This window comes from Amblyomma mixtum, chromosome 8 (genome assembly GCF_055824585.1).
Source record: "Amblyomma mixtum isolate Tamu chromosome 8, ASM5582458v1, whole genome shotgun sequence".
In the NCBI taxonomy this organism is placed as follows: domain Eukaryota; kingdom Metazoa; phylum Arthropoda; class Arachnida; order Ixodida; family Ixodidae; genus Amblyomma; species Amblyomma mixtum.
Window position 1 is genome coordinate 63944516 of NC_143019.1, and position 15567 is coordinate 63960082.

Here is a 15567-nt window from a genome sequence, read left to right on the forward strand (position 1 = left end):
TTTGTAGTTAGCCTAAAGTGGGTGCCACTATGGTGCCACCAAAACTACTACTGAAACCGAAACTGGGGTAGCGGTGTTTACATGCTGCTAGAGCACGATGGTGCATGGCGTGGTAGTACACGGCGTGTTGAGTGTACCGTGTGTTTGACGTGGTTTGAAGTCTGTTCACGCTTGTGGTAGTTACCTGAACGCCAAATGCACATTTGCAAGATGCCACTGTGCCGGTTGTTTTATCGAAGGGCACCTAAAACATGGTTGCGGCGGACTTGTTTGGTCAGGCGGACCGACGACGAGTTAAACTTCGTTGGATGTGATGGTTCTAGGTATCTTTCGTCTCTACCGCCTGGCCATCAGATGAATGTGTTCGACAGAAATGCGAAGACGCGTCATAGGACTCTCGCTGCTCAAGACAAGGAAGCGGATGTGTACGACTACCTGAAGAGTGAGGTGAAATAGCCCAGATTTCTAGCCCGAATCGCTCGAATGCTCTTCGTGGTAGCAGTGTTGACAAAGCATCCACGCAAATTAGCCGCCGAAGATCGATTTCATTTCACGATAAGATAGTGCATTTGATGTTGGTTGCTTAATGTGAACCTTCTACTGTTCAGTTAAGTTTTCGAAGGTCGTTTGGTTTCTTGCAAACAGTTTACGAGCGCTTATGCGCCAATAAACCCAACACAACACAACAACAGTTTACGAGGTCTCCAAGTTTGTTTGTGAGAACTACCCGTTTTATGCGTCGCTAGCTGTACCAGCAAGCGATCTTTGTGGACTACGTGTCAATACCTTCAACTGTGTGCACATACGAAGTGGTGGTTACACTTGCAGCAGTGTATTGTGCTCCTGGAATCGGTCACAGTGATTTCTGATTGCTGCCTGGATGCCGTATTGTGCCCTTATAATATCTGTCATTAATGTGTGCTTACTGTCTTATTTCTTCAGGTTGGTTACAGGTTAGCTGACCGTGTCTATGACATCAAGAGGTGAGCGCTAAATGTCTTGATGTGCGTTTTTCAGCTAACACAAACCCAGTGTCCTTCCATGTTGCGATAAATTTTCAGGAAGTTTGCGAGAGCAGTGGAGCTTGGCTGTGGTCGAGGTTATGTGTCACATCATTTGGACTCTGTGAGTTTCTCAGTGAGCTTTTCTGCCAGCAATATTATTTTCTCTAACAGGTACTTGTTTATTTCTTTGCTTGCAGGAGGCTGTGGAGTCCCTCGTTCTGTGTGATTCATCACCGGAGTGCCTCGTCAGTTTTATTTGTTTTGACTAACCTGTTTGTTCTTTTGTGTTTGATGATGATGGTGATGATGGCATAGCAAGTTCTGGACTACATAGGATAAGCCATCCACTGCAAGCAGTGAAGCTGACTTGCAAAGAAACTCTCTTAAAAACTACACTAGCTGTATCAGGAAAATTCAAGGCCGAGTGAATTGGTTTACCTTCACTATTCTGGTTTCTTGACTTAACATTCAGTGCACATAGGAAATGAAATATGATCCTTATGACGTCCTTTATACGGTCTGGTTCTCGTGTTGTCACGTCTTATCTCTTGACTCTACAATGCTTGTCTATTGCCCTATCTTTTGGTGGAGAATGCTTGTTGATATTTGGTTGGTACTTGGCTGACGTACTGTACTCTGAATATTGAGCTCAAAGTCTCTTACTGAAATAGGAGGACCAGCACTGCACCAAATAGTGCATAGAATGACCAGCAGCATTTTGTTGCAAGCAATGTTTGTGTATTTCCTTAAACCGGAATGACTGAGCTCATTGGAATTTCCAGTATGTTAATTCTCATCATCAGCCACCATAACTCTCATTCTTCTCCTCTCACCCTCCCCTATGCAGAGTAAGAAATGATGTAAGGACATCACCTGTATAATTGGTGACCCTTTTTTTTTCAAGTTCAAAGTTTTTATTCATAAAACATAAGCGATAACTGCCTGCGAAGAAGTTAAAAGGCAATTTTTTGATAGTCCATTTAGCATTGGCAAATTAAGTATTTGTTGTTACAGCTTAGACCGAAACTGCCTGCTGCTGTACTTTCTTTTTTTTGTGAACTTCTTATGTGTGCTTATTTCTTGCTACAGACTCAATGCAAGGTACCGCAAGATGTGCCCACCACAAAGCTTCTTGTCGATGAGGAGTTCCTTCCCTTTGCAGACAATTCTGTGGACATCTTTCTAAGTAGTTTGAGGTAGGAAAGTGCTGGATGCTTGGTTTGTCAAGTCCAACCTGGAATATGTGACTGCAGTCTGAAACTTTTCTTTTGCTTTTTCAGCCTCCACTGGGTCAACAATCTTCCCAGCACATTCAAGCAGGTAAAGGCTGTTTAATGTAGACACTGTAAAGTAATAACAGTGTTGATTATGTTTTACGGTAGCCAGTCATCACTGGTGGTTACTTGTCAAGAGAGAGGTAAAAATTCCTCATACCACTCTCCTGTCAAGTAACTACCAGTGACCATAGGCCTGCACCACCTTCAGCTTGTATCTCTTATTATTAAGAGGGAAAGTAGAGGAATTTGAGATTTCGCTGCAGAACAGATTTTCCACTTTAACTGAAGAAGACGACCGTAATGTTGAAACGATGAACGATAATCTCACAGCTGTCATTACCGAGTGCGCTGCAGAAGTAGGTGGTTGGATAGTTCGACAGGATACCGGCGAGCTATCTCAGGAGACTAAAGATTTGATTAAGAAACGCCAAAGCATGAGGACGTCTAACTCCACAGATAGAATACATCTAGCAGAGCTAGTTCTATTCTAGTTATTCTAGTAATATGTTAACTTAACCAGTTAACCATATACCTTACTAGTTATATAAGAAGGCAGAGTAGAGTGAACGTGAGTGTATTGACTTTCTGGTGACATTTTTTTCAGTAGCTTAGCATGAAAAGATGCCACTCTATCAACTTCATGAAAACCCCTGTACTAAAGCAACACGCGAATGAGTTTCACCCCAGGTCTTAACAAATATTAAGCAGACTTCTTGGCATAACAAAATGATTTCATTCGTATTGTAGCCTCAGTTGTGGTGCATATTGGACAGCATATAAAATGTGTCCCCCTCTTAGGTGGTTAACTAAAATCTACTTATGAACTTTGCAACCATTGCATTTAGCCTGATTATTCCTGTAGAAGTTGACAGGTAGTTGTGAGCATACTACCCCCAATTCAGATTACTTTAGGTGCAGTACTAAGAAAATTAGGTGTGTGAGTACGGGAAACTAAAGCTTGGCGGGTGAAACATGTATGCAGTCATGCCCGCAAGCAGACTGCACTTTTGCTAAGTGTCTCTTCGGGCTTCCCACTTCTCGGTTCACATTCCAGTAAAGTTGCTGTTGCATGTCTTACAATTCTCAAGGCAGTTATTTTCTGATACTACCTGCCACTGCTAAAGCTATTATCAGTACCCCAACCTCCCCATCTAATGGGGAAAAAAGCACTTTTTACCTTGCAAAGCCTATTAAAATACGTTGCTTGAAGCTTTCGCTGGAACAGTTATACATATTCATTGAAACTCCATTGTTCTTAGGCCGCCGCGGTGGCTCAGTGGTTATGGCGCTCGACTGCTGACCCGAAAGTCACGAGTTCAATCTCGGCCGCGGCGGTTGAATTTCTTTGGTGGAGAAATCCTAGAGGCCCGTGTACTGTCCGATGTCAGTGCACGTTAAAAAACCCCAGGTGGTCGAAATTTCCGGAGCCCTCCGCTGCGGCGTCTCTCATAGCCTTAGTCGCTTTGGGACGTTAAACCCCATAAACCAACCAACCAACCATTGTTCTTAGCATTTGTAATGAAATGCAGATACGTTGCTGCTGCTTGTATCATGTTTGGGCCTACTTTGTTCCTCTTTAAATTTATTTTTCAGGTATGGAATGCTCTCAAACAAGACGGTGCCTTTCTGGGTTGTGTCTTCGGAGGCGAGACATTGTACCAGCTAAGGGGCTCCCTGCAACTGGCCGAGACCGAGCGTGAAGGTGTAGGTCTTGTCCTCTTTTTCTTTCTCTTTCTCTACTTGTCCACAAAGCAGAACTGCTTTCTCACTTGGGAACCAGAGTTCTTGGATCATACCAGTGGTCTGACTGACTGAATAAAAAACTTGTATTTTGTTGTGGGTTGTCTAGACCCCAGAGGGTGGAGCCCTTAGTGCAGGGCAGTATTATTTATTTATTATTTATTTCAAGATACCCCTAAAGGCCCTCTTTCACGAGGGTATTACATAGGGGGTGGTAAAAATTACAAATTGTATACATAAAAAGAACATTTAACATGAGTAACAGGGCAAAAAAGAAGCAAGAAAACAGCAATAACTGGTAGTCAGCAACAATCAAAATGTGGCGGAACAACAAGACGCAAAAAAAAAACAAAAAAATAAAAACATCGGAATAAACAGAACGAAAAGCGAAACTCAAACACATTACGGTGAACAGAACAGAACTAGAAGAAAACTACACATCGCTTTGATTTTTTAAAAGTTCATGAAATGATGTCGCGTTAGTTTGAGTTGCGATTGTGGAAGGCAGCCGGTTCCAATCAATAATGGTTTTGGGTATGAAAGATTTGGCAAAACTTGAAGTGTGACATGTGATGCGTTTGATCTTGAAAGGATGGTCACGGCGTGGAAACACTGCTGTGGGTAAGTGAAAGAAATCGTCGTGAAGCAAAGGATGATGGTAAATTTTGTGAAAAAGAGTTAATCGGGAGAGTTTACGACGATGGGAAAGGCTGTTAAGACCAGCATGAGCTTTTAATGCCGACTGCTGCTGCTGCAGTCTGGCTTGCCTGGTTGATCAGTCTGCGCTGGTTATCATGTCTGTGCTGGAAAGAGTGGCTTCCCCTTAGAAGGGGGAGGGGTTGGCTGTGAAAGGCTGAGTGCGGGATTTGGGGTGTTTCCTTGTGGAATGATAAAGGTTTGGGTGTTCTCTTGAGGAGGGGCATGACTCTGGGTATCTGGTTGGGTAGAAGGCGTGCCTGAGCGCGAGGCTGGGGAAGGTATTAGTTGAAGCTGGCACCATTTGGCAGCTTCTTCGCGGATTAGTGTAGCGTGTGGTGGAGGGAGTGTTCTACAGGATATCCTGTGATCACGTATATCTGCGTACGTAAGTGGGGTACTTTCTGCCCAGTCTGGGTTGGGTTGGACTTCCACTGGTGACTGGAGTGTTAAGTCATGGACTTTCGCATAAATGCACTCGTTACCGGGGAGAGACGCATACCCAGGTGTCCAGAATAGGCAGACTGATGGAATGTGTTGGTATCGGTGTAGGATTTGATTTGTGATCGGCGAGATACATCCTTGTGTGTACTTTTGGCTTTCCAGGGGTTTGGGGCACACATATCCCCGTTTGTTCAGCCAACGGACTTGGCGTCACTTTTGAATCAGGCTGGCTTCGTGCTTCTGACAATAGTAAGACAATATTTTTCTTTTTCTGCACTCAACTTTTACTGTACTTCGAAGCGGTGTGCATCTCGTCCTGTTTTCCAGTGTTCTGTGAATACCTCCTTTACTCTGCCTTGATGCTAGGTCTATTTAACCTTTTTGACCTCAGCAGCAGTGTATTTACAGTAGAAACCATTTATGTTGGTCACAGCTGTCCTTGAAGTTTCTGCTTAACGATATTTGAGAAAATAATGTTGGTAGTCACATACCCCACCACCATACTTTATACAAGTAAGGCTAAAAAAGAAATATTTGTTGCACTTTTTTTATGTGCGAGCACTAAGACCCCCATCACCGATTTCCATTGGTTACCTAGGTGAGCCACCTAGGAAGCAGGTGGGCCACTTTGGTCACGTGACCTTCTGACGTCATCACAAATGGCCCACCAGATTTTGAGCAAACTGCCCACCATAGCAGGCAGTTAATTAAGGACTGGTTGAGAGATGTTGCTCGGGAAGAACAACCTGGTTCTCACTAGCCCCACTAGTGGCAGCACCTACCATCCCAGTTCAGTGGTACATCGCTTAACCACTGCACCACTGTGTTAGGAATGATGTGAGGACTCCCAGCGACCTATGAGTGTGAAGTAGCGAATGACCAATTTTGCGTGTATGGGCATTAACCCATTAATGCTAAAGGGGGGCTTAAATGACCGCTCCAGTGTTAGTGCATTAGCACTAAGGCCCCCAGTCACCAATTCCGCCGATCTTTGTCTGAAGCCTGCTTGACCTTGAAAACCGAGCCTCGAACTGAAATCGGAATCAAAACCAAAGTGCTAGCGCGCCTAATTCACATTTCAGCTAACCATGCTTAATCGTCCATCATTTTTTTTGCCCCACTTGACATTGTTTGTGAAATTTTATCAAAGGTCTGCACGACTTTGTTTTAGCTTGATGTTTCTTAAACACAAACCCAAACCACAATCCCCAGGCAGCATGATACAAGTTTGCACTTTTAATGCATAGTGCAAATATTTCAGTCACTTTTGAGGCTCGGGCCTTGAATGTTTGTTTTTCAACATAGTATGATGCCGAGCAGTTTTATTTGTGGTCAAGTCAAGCCAATTTTTGTGTAAACACTTCCAGCAGATTTTGAGACGTAATGATGCATTTTGAACTAAAGCAGCCAATTAGCTGGTGATGCATTTATGTGGGAACATTTTAATGCTCGAGTTTGATTTTGATGTCCCTATGGAGCATTTAACTTTGACATTTTACCTTGATTTCCTGTTTGCATCAAGTGCTATAAATGCATTATCAGTTTTTCCAGGTACTTTATATGCATATGTTGCATGGAATTGCAAATATTATGACACATATTTTGTTTCTGCATTCGAACATATGGCTCTCAGCTTCGGTTACTGATGATGATTTTTTCTTTTTTTTTCCTGGGAAGGACTCTGATGAGATGACTGTCAACTATCCAACAGCATTTCATCTCATGACAGACCTCAAGGGTAAGCATATTCCTCAGCAATTTAATTGACCGCATTTTTGCGCTCTGATTTTTTCAGCTTTTCTCGGTAACCCGCATCCTTGACTTCGCTCTAATTCCTCACAAATATTTCCATGCCTGTAGACTTAAATTGATGCATACAAGGTTCTTGCAGTGTGCTTAGATCTCTAAATAATTTTTAGTTCCCTGGTGTTGATTGACTGATTCTGGGAGATGTCCGACTCTGGAAGCACTTTGTCTGGAAGTGCAATTGCATCCTGAACAATCACTGTTAGAGTGTGTGTGTCTAATGATATTGTATCAGGTGTTCCAGGGAAGCCCGTCACTAATTTTTAAAACTAGCTTTTTGATGCAGAAAGACGGCTTTTTCGTCAAAATGTCGGCGATGATCAGAAGATAGGTGAATCTTGTAAGCCGGTTATCTAAATTCTAATGGTTAACTTTTTAACTATTTCAGATAGGCCTCTTGTTGCAATTAGAGATTTGTAGCTGAGCGTTGATAATAGCCATATCTGTTTTTAGAATTTTGAACACACGATTACCGCCGGCGCCGTTTGCCAACAAGTTTTGTCCCTTTATCGCGCAATTCGAAAGTTGCGCGTCCGCGTTTCCCTCAAAGTGGCGCCCACCAGTGAACATCACTCCGCAGCGGACTTGCCACATGTCAATCCTCGTCCCCAGTGAGCAGCGGCAACCAGCGCGGCGCGGGTAGCATGAGAGGAAGAACCAAAGTTACATATGGAGTGATTTTAGGATTGTGCAAGAACTGGCCAATATTTGTTGAGCCACAGTGGCAAGGGTAATCGCGCTTTCGATATTAAAAACACACATATGGCTATTACTGATGGACAGTTACAGATCTGATTACAACCAGATGCCTATCTGCAATAGTTAAAAAGTTAACTAGGTATTACAACTGAGTTGACCAGGTTACTACTTAGCATCATTCACCTGCTTTCTGACGTTCGCCAGCACAAAAAAAAAGACTCAAAGCACAGGTTTTTATTCATCGATGCACTGGCTTTTGTTTGGACTTTTGATAATTGATGTCCAGCTAGTTTAAAATTTCTGACACTTCCTATTTGCCAGCATAAAAGTTGGCATAGTGAAAGAAGTCCCAGAAAGTTCCTGTTGAAATCTTGACTCACAACCCTAGCTTTATGGATCTCTAAAATATATTCTGTCATGGTTGATTCTGTCTCCTTGAGTAGCCTTAGCAGTTTCTCAACAGGAGCAATTTAGACAGTTGTGTAAGCAGAGAAGAGTTTGATGGTAAGTTATATTCTTTAGGGTAGGCAAGAGAAAAAGATGTAAAAATAATTGCACCTTGCCTGCACATAATTTTGGCCTGCAGCATGCCGAAATACTAATTGTCACATACCTTTTTTTTTCTCATTCTGTCCGTGACCAGGAATGGCTGAAAACAATGCCACGTGGAAGCGCAAGCCACATCTCCACAGAGATTCCATGGTGGCCGCCGCTGCGATTTACCAACGTAAGCATACAGTTTACCGTATCTACTTGCTTTACGAACACATTTTTTTATATATATATAGAAACGCTGACCTCAACATGGGGGGGAGGGTTCATTACACGGAAAAAAATGTTTCAACAGATTTTTTGTGGAATTCGAAATTTCATATACATCCGCCCGCCTGTCTATCTATCAACAAAAACGCATGGTCAGCTACGTTTGTGTCACTGGCTATTTTAACATCGCTCCGAAAGGCGCGATCTGATGCTTTTGTGATAGTCAATGGTGCTGGCCAATTACGGCGAGACAAAGCGAACATTCTGAGCATCACCACTGAAGGTCAGTTGCGCGTTTTTCAGATTATGTTAAAAAAACTCGTTGGATGACTATGAATGTGTAATGAACTGTGCTATGAGAGGGGTTATACATTTTTGCTTCTGACCTCGAGCTTGCCAAATCGCTTGGGGGTCTGAAGGTCCTGCTTCCTTCATAGCATTTCAGTATAGAGCATTTTTGATTTTTTATCCTACCCTTCCAAGAATGACCTATAAATCCGCCCCTGCTCTGAGTTTTACAAATACTGACCCCAACATCACTTCTTCCTTGTCAGAAAATGCCTGGGAAAGAATGGTCGGCATTATATAATGAGGAAATACAGAAAGATTTGTTCCATGGAATGCAGTAACGCTACCTTCTCACCCCCCACCTCATCCATTTCAATGCAGAGCTCTACGGCAAAGAGGATGGAACCGTCCCAGCCACATTTCACATCTTGTCATTCATTGGCTGGAAGCCACATCCATCACAGGTGAGCTTTTCATCTTTAGGCACACGCACCCAAGGTCTCAGGGAGCGAACCTAACAGAACAAAAGAAAACTTTGCAGTGAAGGCCAGAGTCTGTCCGAGCAGCCATCGCACTGCCGCAGAAACATTTTAAAGGTGCACTGAAGAGGGAACTCGATCTGCACGTTCCGAGCATTCTTAGAAACTTCGATTTATTGCCCTGTGTGGCTGATTTTCCTAATTAAATCGAATTAACGTCCTGCTCCCGTCTTTTTTTTTTAATTCTCCCTTGTACGGTGGGCGGAGTCGACCAACGCGTGGAGTGCCTTTCAGCCAGTCCTGCGGCGGCTTGCCGCTCTGCCATTGGCGGAGTAATACATAGTAGTCCGTAGAAGAAAATAGCCCGCGCGCATTTTTATTTCTGCGGACTTATTTTGCGGCTATATTATCTGCGAATGAAACTATTTATTCACGGAAACCTAAAAAACAAAATAAAGCTAAAGCAAAGCCTCCACGGAGCTGGCTGCAAGGCACTCCACGCGTTGGTCGACTCTGCCCACCGTACGAGGGAGAATTAAAAAAAAAGGCGGGAGCCAAACGTTAATTCAATTTAATTAGGAAAATCAGCCACACAGGGCAACAAATCGAAGTTTCTAAGAATGCTCAGAACGTGTAGATCGAGTTCCTGCGGCAAAAAGACGAGTTCAGATTCCTCTTCAGTGTATCTCTAAGTAGCCAAGGTCATCCGCAGAACTTTTTCCAGGGGGGGGGGGGGGGGCACCCGATGTCCGGAGACGGGGAGGCGGTAGGTTTGTAGTTGTTTTCTACTAGGGCATAAATAATATCCATAATTCCAGGGGGGGGGGGGGGGGGGCAACCACCCCCCCTTGCCCCCCCTTCAGGACGCCCATGTAAGTAGCTGATAGCCCTTGTACTGTGTGTAAGTTGGCATGCCTGGTAGATCTAGTTCGAGAAGCAATGTTGCTTTTTGTTTTGGAAAGGTATACTTGCTATGTAACGGCAAAAAGGATAAAAGGCACACTCAGTGCACATGAAGAGCTGCTGATTACGTGTAGGAGATTTGCACGAAAAGAAAAGAGCAGGGGAAGCGGAGAAATGCAGAACACAGGATGCAGTTTTCATATGTGAACCCATTCATGAGACTTCAAGTTTTGGCCACTAAGTAATAACAAAAGCAGAAGTAAAGCAGCCTCGGGGCTGCCTTTTTCTGAAGCAGGTGCAATTGTCGACACGCTTGTCTATACTCCGTTTCATACATAGCAGTCAACGCTGCCAAAGGTACGAAAGTAGTCCGCTGCAAAAAACAAGCAAAATGTATCCGTCCGCCTCGCGTCGTGGCTGAGTGGTACGAAGCGGCGCCTGTCTGTTCATTTTATAAGGCGCCAAGGTTCGACTCCCGGCTTGGCTGGGTTTTTTATTTTTCTTAAACGATTCATTAGGTAGAAACTCGAAACTGTCAAACTCTAATACCTACTTTGAAAACCACAGCGCTGTTTACTTGTTTCGAAGGGAAAAGGCAGACATACATACAATGTAACTTGAGTCGGATGGCGTTGAGTGCAAAGCTGTCATATTTAACACTACGAGAGCTAGATATTGTCACCTTGCTAGGTCGTTTTTGTGGTGATCTTATTCCAGTAGATAGACCTCCTTTCTTGAACCTCGCAACTGTCCGAGGGCTCACCCCAGTCATCTCACCCACAGTTTCGAGAACTTCACGCACAGTCTTCTCCGGGAAGCGCTTCCTTACGCTAGAGTGAACGTTGACAGTCACCTGCTTGCAGTCTTTCCAAATATTTGGAGACTTCAGTTTGAAGAATAGGCGAGCAGGAGATGTTTTGAAGCCACAGTGGGCGAAGAAAACAAGCGAGTAGGAGATAGCGGTGCCATTTTCGCAGACTCAGAAACCGAAAGACGAAAGCAGACGACATCACCAGCTGGCCTAGCTGCGAAAACCTGATACAGGAGGAGCGGGAAAAAAACCCAGTAAACTAAGGCACTCTGTTTTGAAGAACATAAAAAAAAGCAGTCTTTTTGCAAAATAAAACACTTTTATTGTTATACTACAATATCACCAACATTTACTTTAGTTTTAAGTTCATTACTCTTTTCACTTCCGACGCACCACATTACGATGCGGACGAGGAGCGCGAACAGGCGCCGCAGCCTTCGCCGCGTTGACTGCTATGTATGAAACAGAGTATAAGAATGCTGCAGAGCAGAGAAAGTGATATCTCGGCTCAACTGCTGTATCACTGGTGTAATGCGACTGCCGGGGCAACTTTATGTCCCTGCGCTTTCACTCTTGCGCAAGCATTGTCTCCAAAAAACAGAGTACCTACTTAGAAATTTCACTTCATTTGTGCGAAAGGGCAACATTCGAGCACTCTAGACAAATAAGAACGGTAAACTGGGCTAGTTGGTAAGAATTCATACTGAAAACTGCGCAAAAAAAAAAAAATGAAGACACAGAACGAGAAGGCACGACACGGGCGCAGATCAACTGAATTTTTATTCACATGAAGAGGCCTATATAAGTATCTTCTACCCACAGTGAGACAAGCACAAAAAACACAACAACCGCGAAAATCAACCCAAAACACAATCACCCACTATCCCTTCGCATGCACCGTGATGCAACCGTCAATTACACTTCCAAAAAACTGCGCACAAACAAAATCACGACAACCTTAATGGTCACGCTGATATCACGCCAAAGACCCATATCGCCTGCTCACCTTAAGAAAACTGGCCAAAAAGGTTATCTCCCTGTCGAGCAAGGCCACAGATGGTGATGCCACACAGGAATCCGAGTCTTTCTTGATTAGGTAAGCCTCCACCATCTCCCTGCATACCTGATCGCTATGTTTGAACAAGACGCTGGTCCTGTTCAAATGAGGGTAGCACTTTTTGCAACCCTTGCAATGCATGGCGAGATTGGAGGAAGCCGCGCCCTTCAACGACCTACGATGCTCCGCCATCCGCTCGTTTACACAACGACCCGTCTGGCCGATGTACTTTTTTCTGCACGAGAGCGGCACTTCGTAAACAACTCCAGTGTTACACTCTGTGAACCTAGTTTCCTTCCTGTGCGCTACCAAACAACCAGTTCCAGCACGACTGCCCTCAGACTCTAGCTTTTTACGCACAGCACTACAAATCCGCGCAAGCTTATTTTTGGTCGTGAAAATCACGTCCACTCCGTACCTCGCCCCCACTTTCTTGAGCTGGTGTGAAATTCCATGGACGTATGGAATTCCCACCACACGTCTCCGTCCCTCGTCCTGCTTGTTATTGGAACCACTACTCCCCTTCTTGGCCAGGATCCTTTCGGAGATCTGAGCCAACAACTGCTCCGGAAACCCGGCTTCCTTCAGCCTCTTCACCTGTGCCAAGAAGCTAGCCTCAACTTTGTGGTTACAGGACTTCGCAAGGGATGCTTTTACTGCGCCCGTGTCGTGCCTTCTCGTTCTGTGTCTTCGTTTTTTTTTTTGCGCAGTTTTCAGTATGAACTCTAGACAAGCTTGCTGACGACTGTCTCTATTCCAAAGGAAACAGTGCATGTGAGCGCATTGTTCTAGTCACATTCCAATTTGCAGTGGAAGAGCCTTTCTTTCTTTTTTTGGCATCTTTTTAGTTGTTGACATGTGCTCCCGGAGGCCACAGTCAATGTAGTTGGCACATGTAATAGTAATTGTTAATATATGTGAACAGAAAATGTTTAGTTTTCTTTGTGTGTGCTCGATCTGCCTCTGAATATTGTATTCTTTCGCTCTGCGTCATGTCTTGACATCCTGCTAAGTGGCAATGCAACAGCGTAGCACGAATTTTGCATCTGTGATCAATTGACAGCAGCATCGGATGTTTCACCATGTTGGTGTTCGCATGTCACCACCATGGTGACATGTACTGCATTCATGAAAAATTTGACATTTAATGAAATATTGCACGCAAGGATACTTGGAGATTGTTTGCATCATTCCCTTCTTGTTAATCGTAAGGTCACAATTTCTCTCAAGACTCTCGAATATGATCATGTAGGAGCTCATTGTTTGAAAATTGGATGCTGTTTCTCTTGGGTGCGTAAACGTTTCAACGTGCACAAAAAAAAAATAGACATTTACAGCATCATTATTATTTCACGGCTTTTAGTTTGCATCTATCAGACATGCGTCTTGTGATAGGTACTTAGAAATCTACTTATTATGGAGAAAGAAAAAAGGAAATCAGCACCAAGACAGAACACTCAAAAGAAAATACTAGGACCAACTTGCCTCCCGTCTGTGTTGTTGTTGTTTTTTTTTTCCGAGTATTGTGTCTTTGCTTGCACGGAATTCCCTACACTGTGAACATGTTGCACCTTTCCTAGCTTCTGTTCTGCTACATTAATTTTGTGGTTTGTCATAACACTGGCGGTTGAGTTCATGCTCTTCTCATAATGTGTGCTTTATTTTCTACCCTCTCCACCTCTGTTGCTTTCCTGCTATGGTTTATTGCCAACGTAATGGTTCTTCGATTTCTTTGCTCAGGCCAAGCCTGCCAAGAGGGGATCCCAGACTGTCTCCTTGAAGGACCTTGGGTAAGGAGATTGATGCAAGCATTTTGATTATTACTTACATGGTCTTATGCCTAGTGCAATGCTTGAATGTGCTACATCTTTATTTGTTCATCTTGATTTCAGATCCCTGCTAGATCCAGCCAAGAAGACATAGCATCATTCAAGCCTGTTCTGTTGTTTGTGGAGTATGCATACTGTGTGTCCACGGAGTAGGAAATTGCGAGTAAAGCCTGATAGTTGGTTGGAACTGGAAGATATTGTCTGGTTATCTGTGTATGTGTGGCTCTTCTGAATCACACCTGTACTCTGTGTGTTGCAAGACACCTGTAAGCACTTTTATCTTACACTGTGCGCAGCATATTGCAGCTGATTATATGGGTAATGCTGCGTACAGTAAGACACTGGAAGGTTTTGCTGTGGGTGAAGTGGATGCCTTTTTAATGTTTTTCTTTAGCAAATAAGGGTATGCTCCAAGCTGGATGAGGAAATGTTTACGGTAGTACAAGACTAGATTGTAACTCATTATCAGCATTTCAACGATATGTAAAAATTTATGTGCTATTTGTTGCGTGTGAGATGTAGCTAGTGTGCAAAATTGAAGGTATAAGACACAACCTTTATTCTTTTCTCGTTTCTTGCTGCTGCAAACGCCTAGGACATTTTTTCTTAGCAATGAATGTTGAAAAGCTGGCGTCCGTGCTCGCCGTTTCGGTTCGTTAACTTAAAACGTTCGCAATAACGGGTTGTAAAAATGCAGCGTACTGCCACTTCGCCCGTACTCGTTCGCCAGGAGTTCCTGTTATGTATTCTGACTCGGATGGCTTGGCGGACGTTGCAGGCGCGTCCGAACAAGGCGCGCCTTCACGGAATTAGGGGCTTTACGGAAACATGGCAGCTTGCGCCCTCTGTGCCCCACGAGGCGAAGCGCACTGACCGAGTTTTCCGTTTGCGGATGCCGGAGGCGCTCGGGTGTCTGTAGGTGTTTATGTCGGCCGAGGGCAAGCCCCGCCGCCGTGGTCGGAGTGCGTGGGGGCGGGGAATCGACGCCGCTAGGGCTGTGCTGCGAGAGCAAGAAAAAAAAAATGGAAAGAGCGCCATCAACAAAACAAGAAGAAACGTGCCCGTGCTCCGATCTTGAGGGCTCGAAACCACCTGAAGCGGCGACGGCAACGACGACCCGGGGCGGCTCGAAACCGATGGCGACGTGCGAGGCGGTCAGCGCAGCGGGCCCGGCAACTGCTGCAGAAACCTTGACCGTTACGCTCGAACTCAAAAACGGTGAGTCTCCGCCGCTGCCGTCGCTGCTGCTGCCAACTGCCCCCGCCGCCCAAAGATCGCCGGCGCCCGCGCGGCGGGCTCCGTGTCGCGTACTTGCGCGACGCGCTGCATGCAGTCTTCTCGAGCGCTTTACACCTATTGTCGCCGTCGGTACTTGGGCGTGCAGCGAAGACGTTGCCTGGTGTGCACCCCGCTGGTCGCTTAACGCCCTCCAGCGCCTTGGCGTGCAAACAAGATTTCTTTCACGGACGTCGCCGCCAGCCGCGGGCGAGACCGTGTTTGTGTTTTTGCGGCCGTGGTGCAATGCTGTCGTCTGCTATCACAGCGCGTTTCTTTTTCATTTTCGTCTGCGTGGTCTTAACCTCGCGCTCAGGTGTTAGTATAGTTGCGGCGCAAGTGGTGCAAGGACCGCCGTTACAGTTGATTCGGAGAGTTTCGCTGGAACTTCCGTTGCTGCTCTTTGGTCTGCCGCTCGTCAGCGCAAGCAACTGTTGCACAGATGTGGCGTTTGCGTGCCGTGCGCGTGTGGAGGAGGTCTAGGTTTTGGTTTTTCT

The 15567-nt window shown here is 44.9% G+C and overlaps 2 protein-coding genes across 3 annotated transcripts in view; both read left to right on the forward strand.

The window, feature by feature from the left end:
- Window positions 1–56: 56 nt before the first annotated feature.
- On the forward strand, window positions 57–13988 carry LOC149332755 (arginine-hydroxylase NDUFAF5, mitochondrial). Of its 2 annotated transcripts, none has more exons than XM_089558339.1 (13): window positions 57–447; window positions 943–983; window positions 1033–1099; window positions 1202–1249; window positions 2094–2200; window positions 2285–2324; window positions 3875–3985; window positions 5324–5410; window positions 6839–6899; window positions 8310–8393; window positions 9098–9180; window positions 13707–13756; window positions 13859–13988. In XM_089558339.1, the coding sequence occupies exons 1-13, from the start codon at window positions 196–198 to the stop codon at window positions 13887–13889; spliced, it is 1062 nt and encodes a 353-aa protein (XP_089414465.1). In that variant the 5' UTR covers window positions 57–195; the 3' UTR covers window positions 13890–13988. The 2 variants fall into 2 exon arrangements, with proteins under 2 accessions (XP_089414465.1, XP_089414466.1); XM_089558340.1 differs by having other exon boundaries at window positions 61–447; window positions 1062–1125.
- Window positions 13989–14703: 715 nt separating this feature from the next.
- LOC149332756 (ribosomal protein S6 kinase alpha-5-like) overlaps window positions 14704–15567 on the forward strand; it is a 287244-nt gene continuing 286380 nt past the window's right edge. The window contains exon 1 of the mRNA XM_089558343.1: window positions 14704–15013. Within this exon, the coding sequence (XP_089414469.1) occupies window positions 14818–15013 (196 nt within the window). The 5' untranslated portion in view covers window positions 14704–14817. The remainder of the gene's footprint in view (window positions 15014–15567) is intronic.

What these genes read in the sequence shown, in the direction of transcription:
- LOC149332755 (XM_089558339.1), top strand. Translation starts at nt 196, where the DNA reads ATGCACATTTGCAAGATGCCACTGTGCCGGTTGTTTTATCGAAGGGCA. An exon ending in ATTCATCACCGGAGTGCCTC is followed by an intron (nt 1,250 to 2,093) that starts GTCAGTTTTATT and finishes TTCTTGCTACAG; the next exon opens with ACTCAATGCAAGGTACCGCA. An exon ending in CGCCGCTGCGATTTACCAAC is followed by an intron (nt 8,394 to 9,097) that starts GTAAGCATACAG and finishes ATTTCAATGCAG; the next exon opens with AGCTCTACGGCAAAGAGGAT.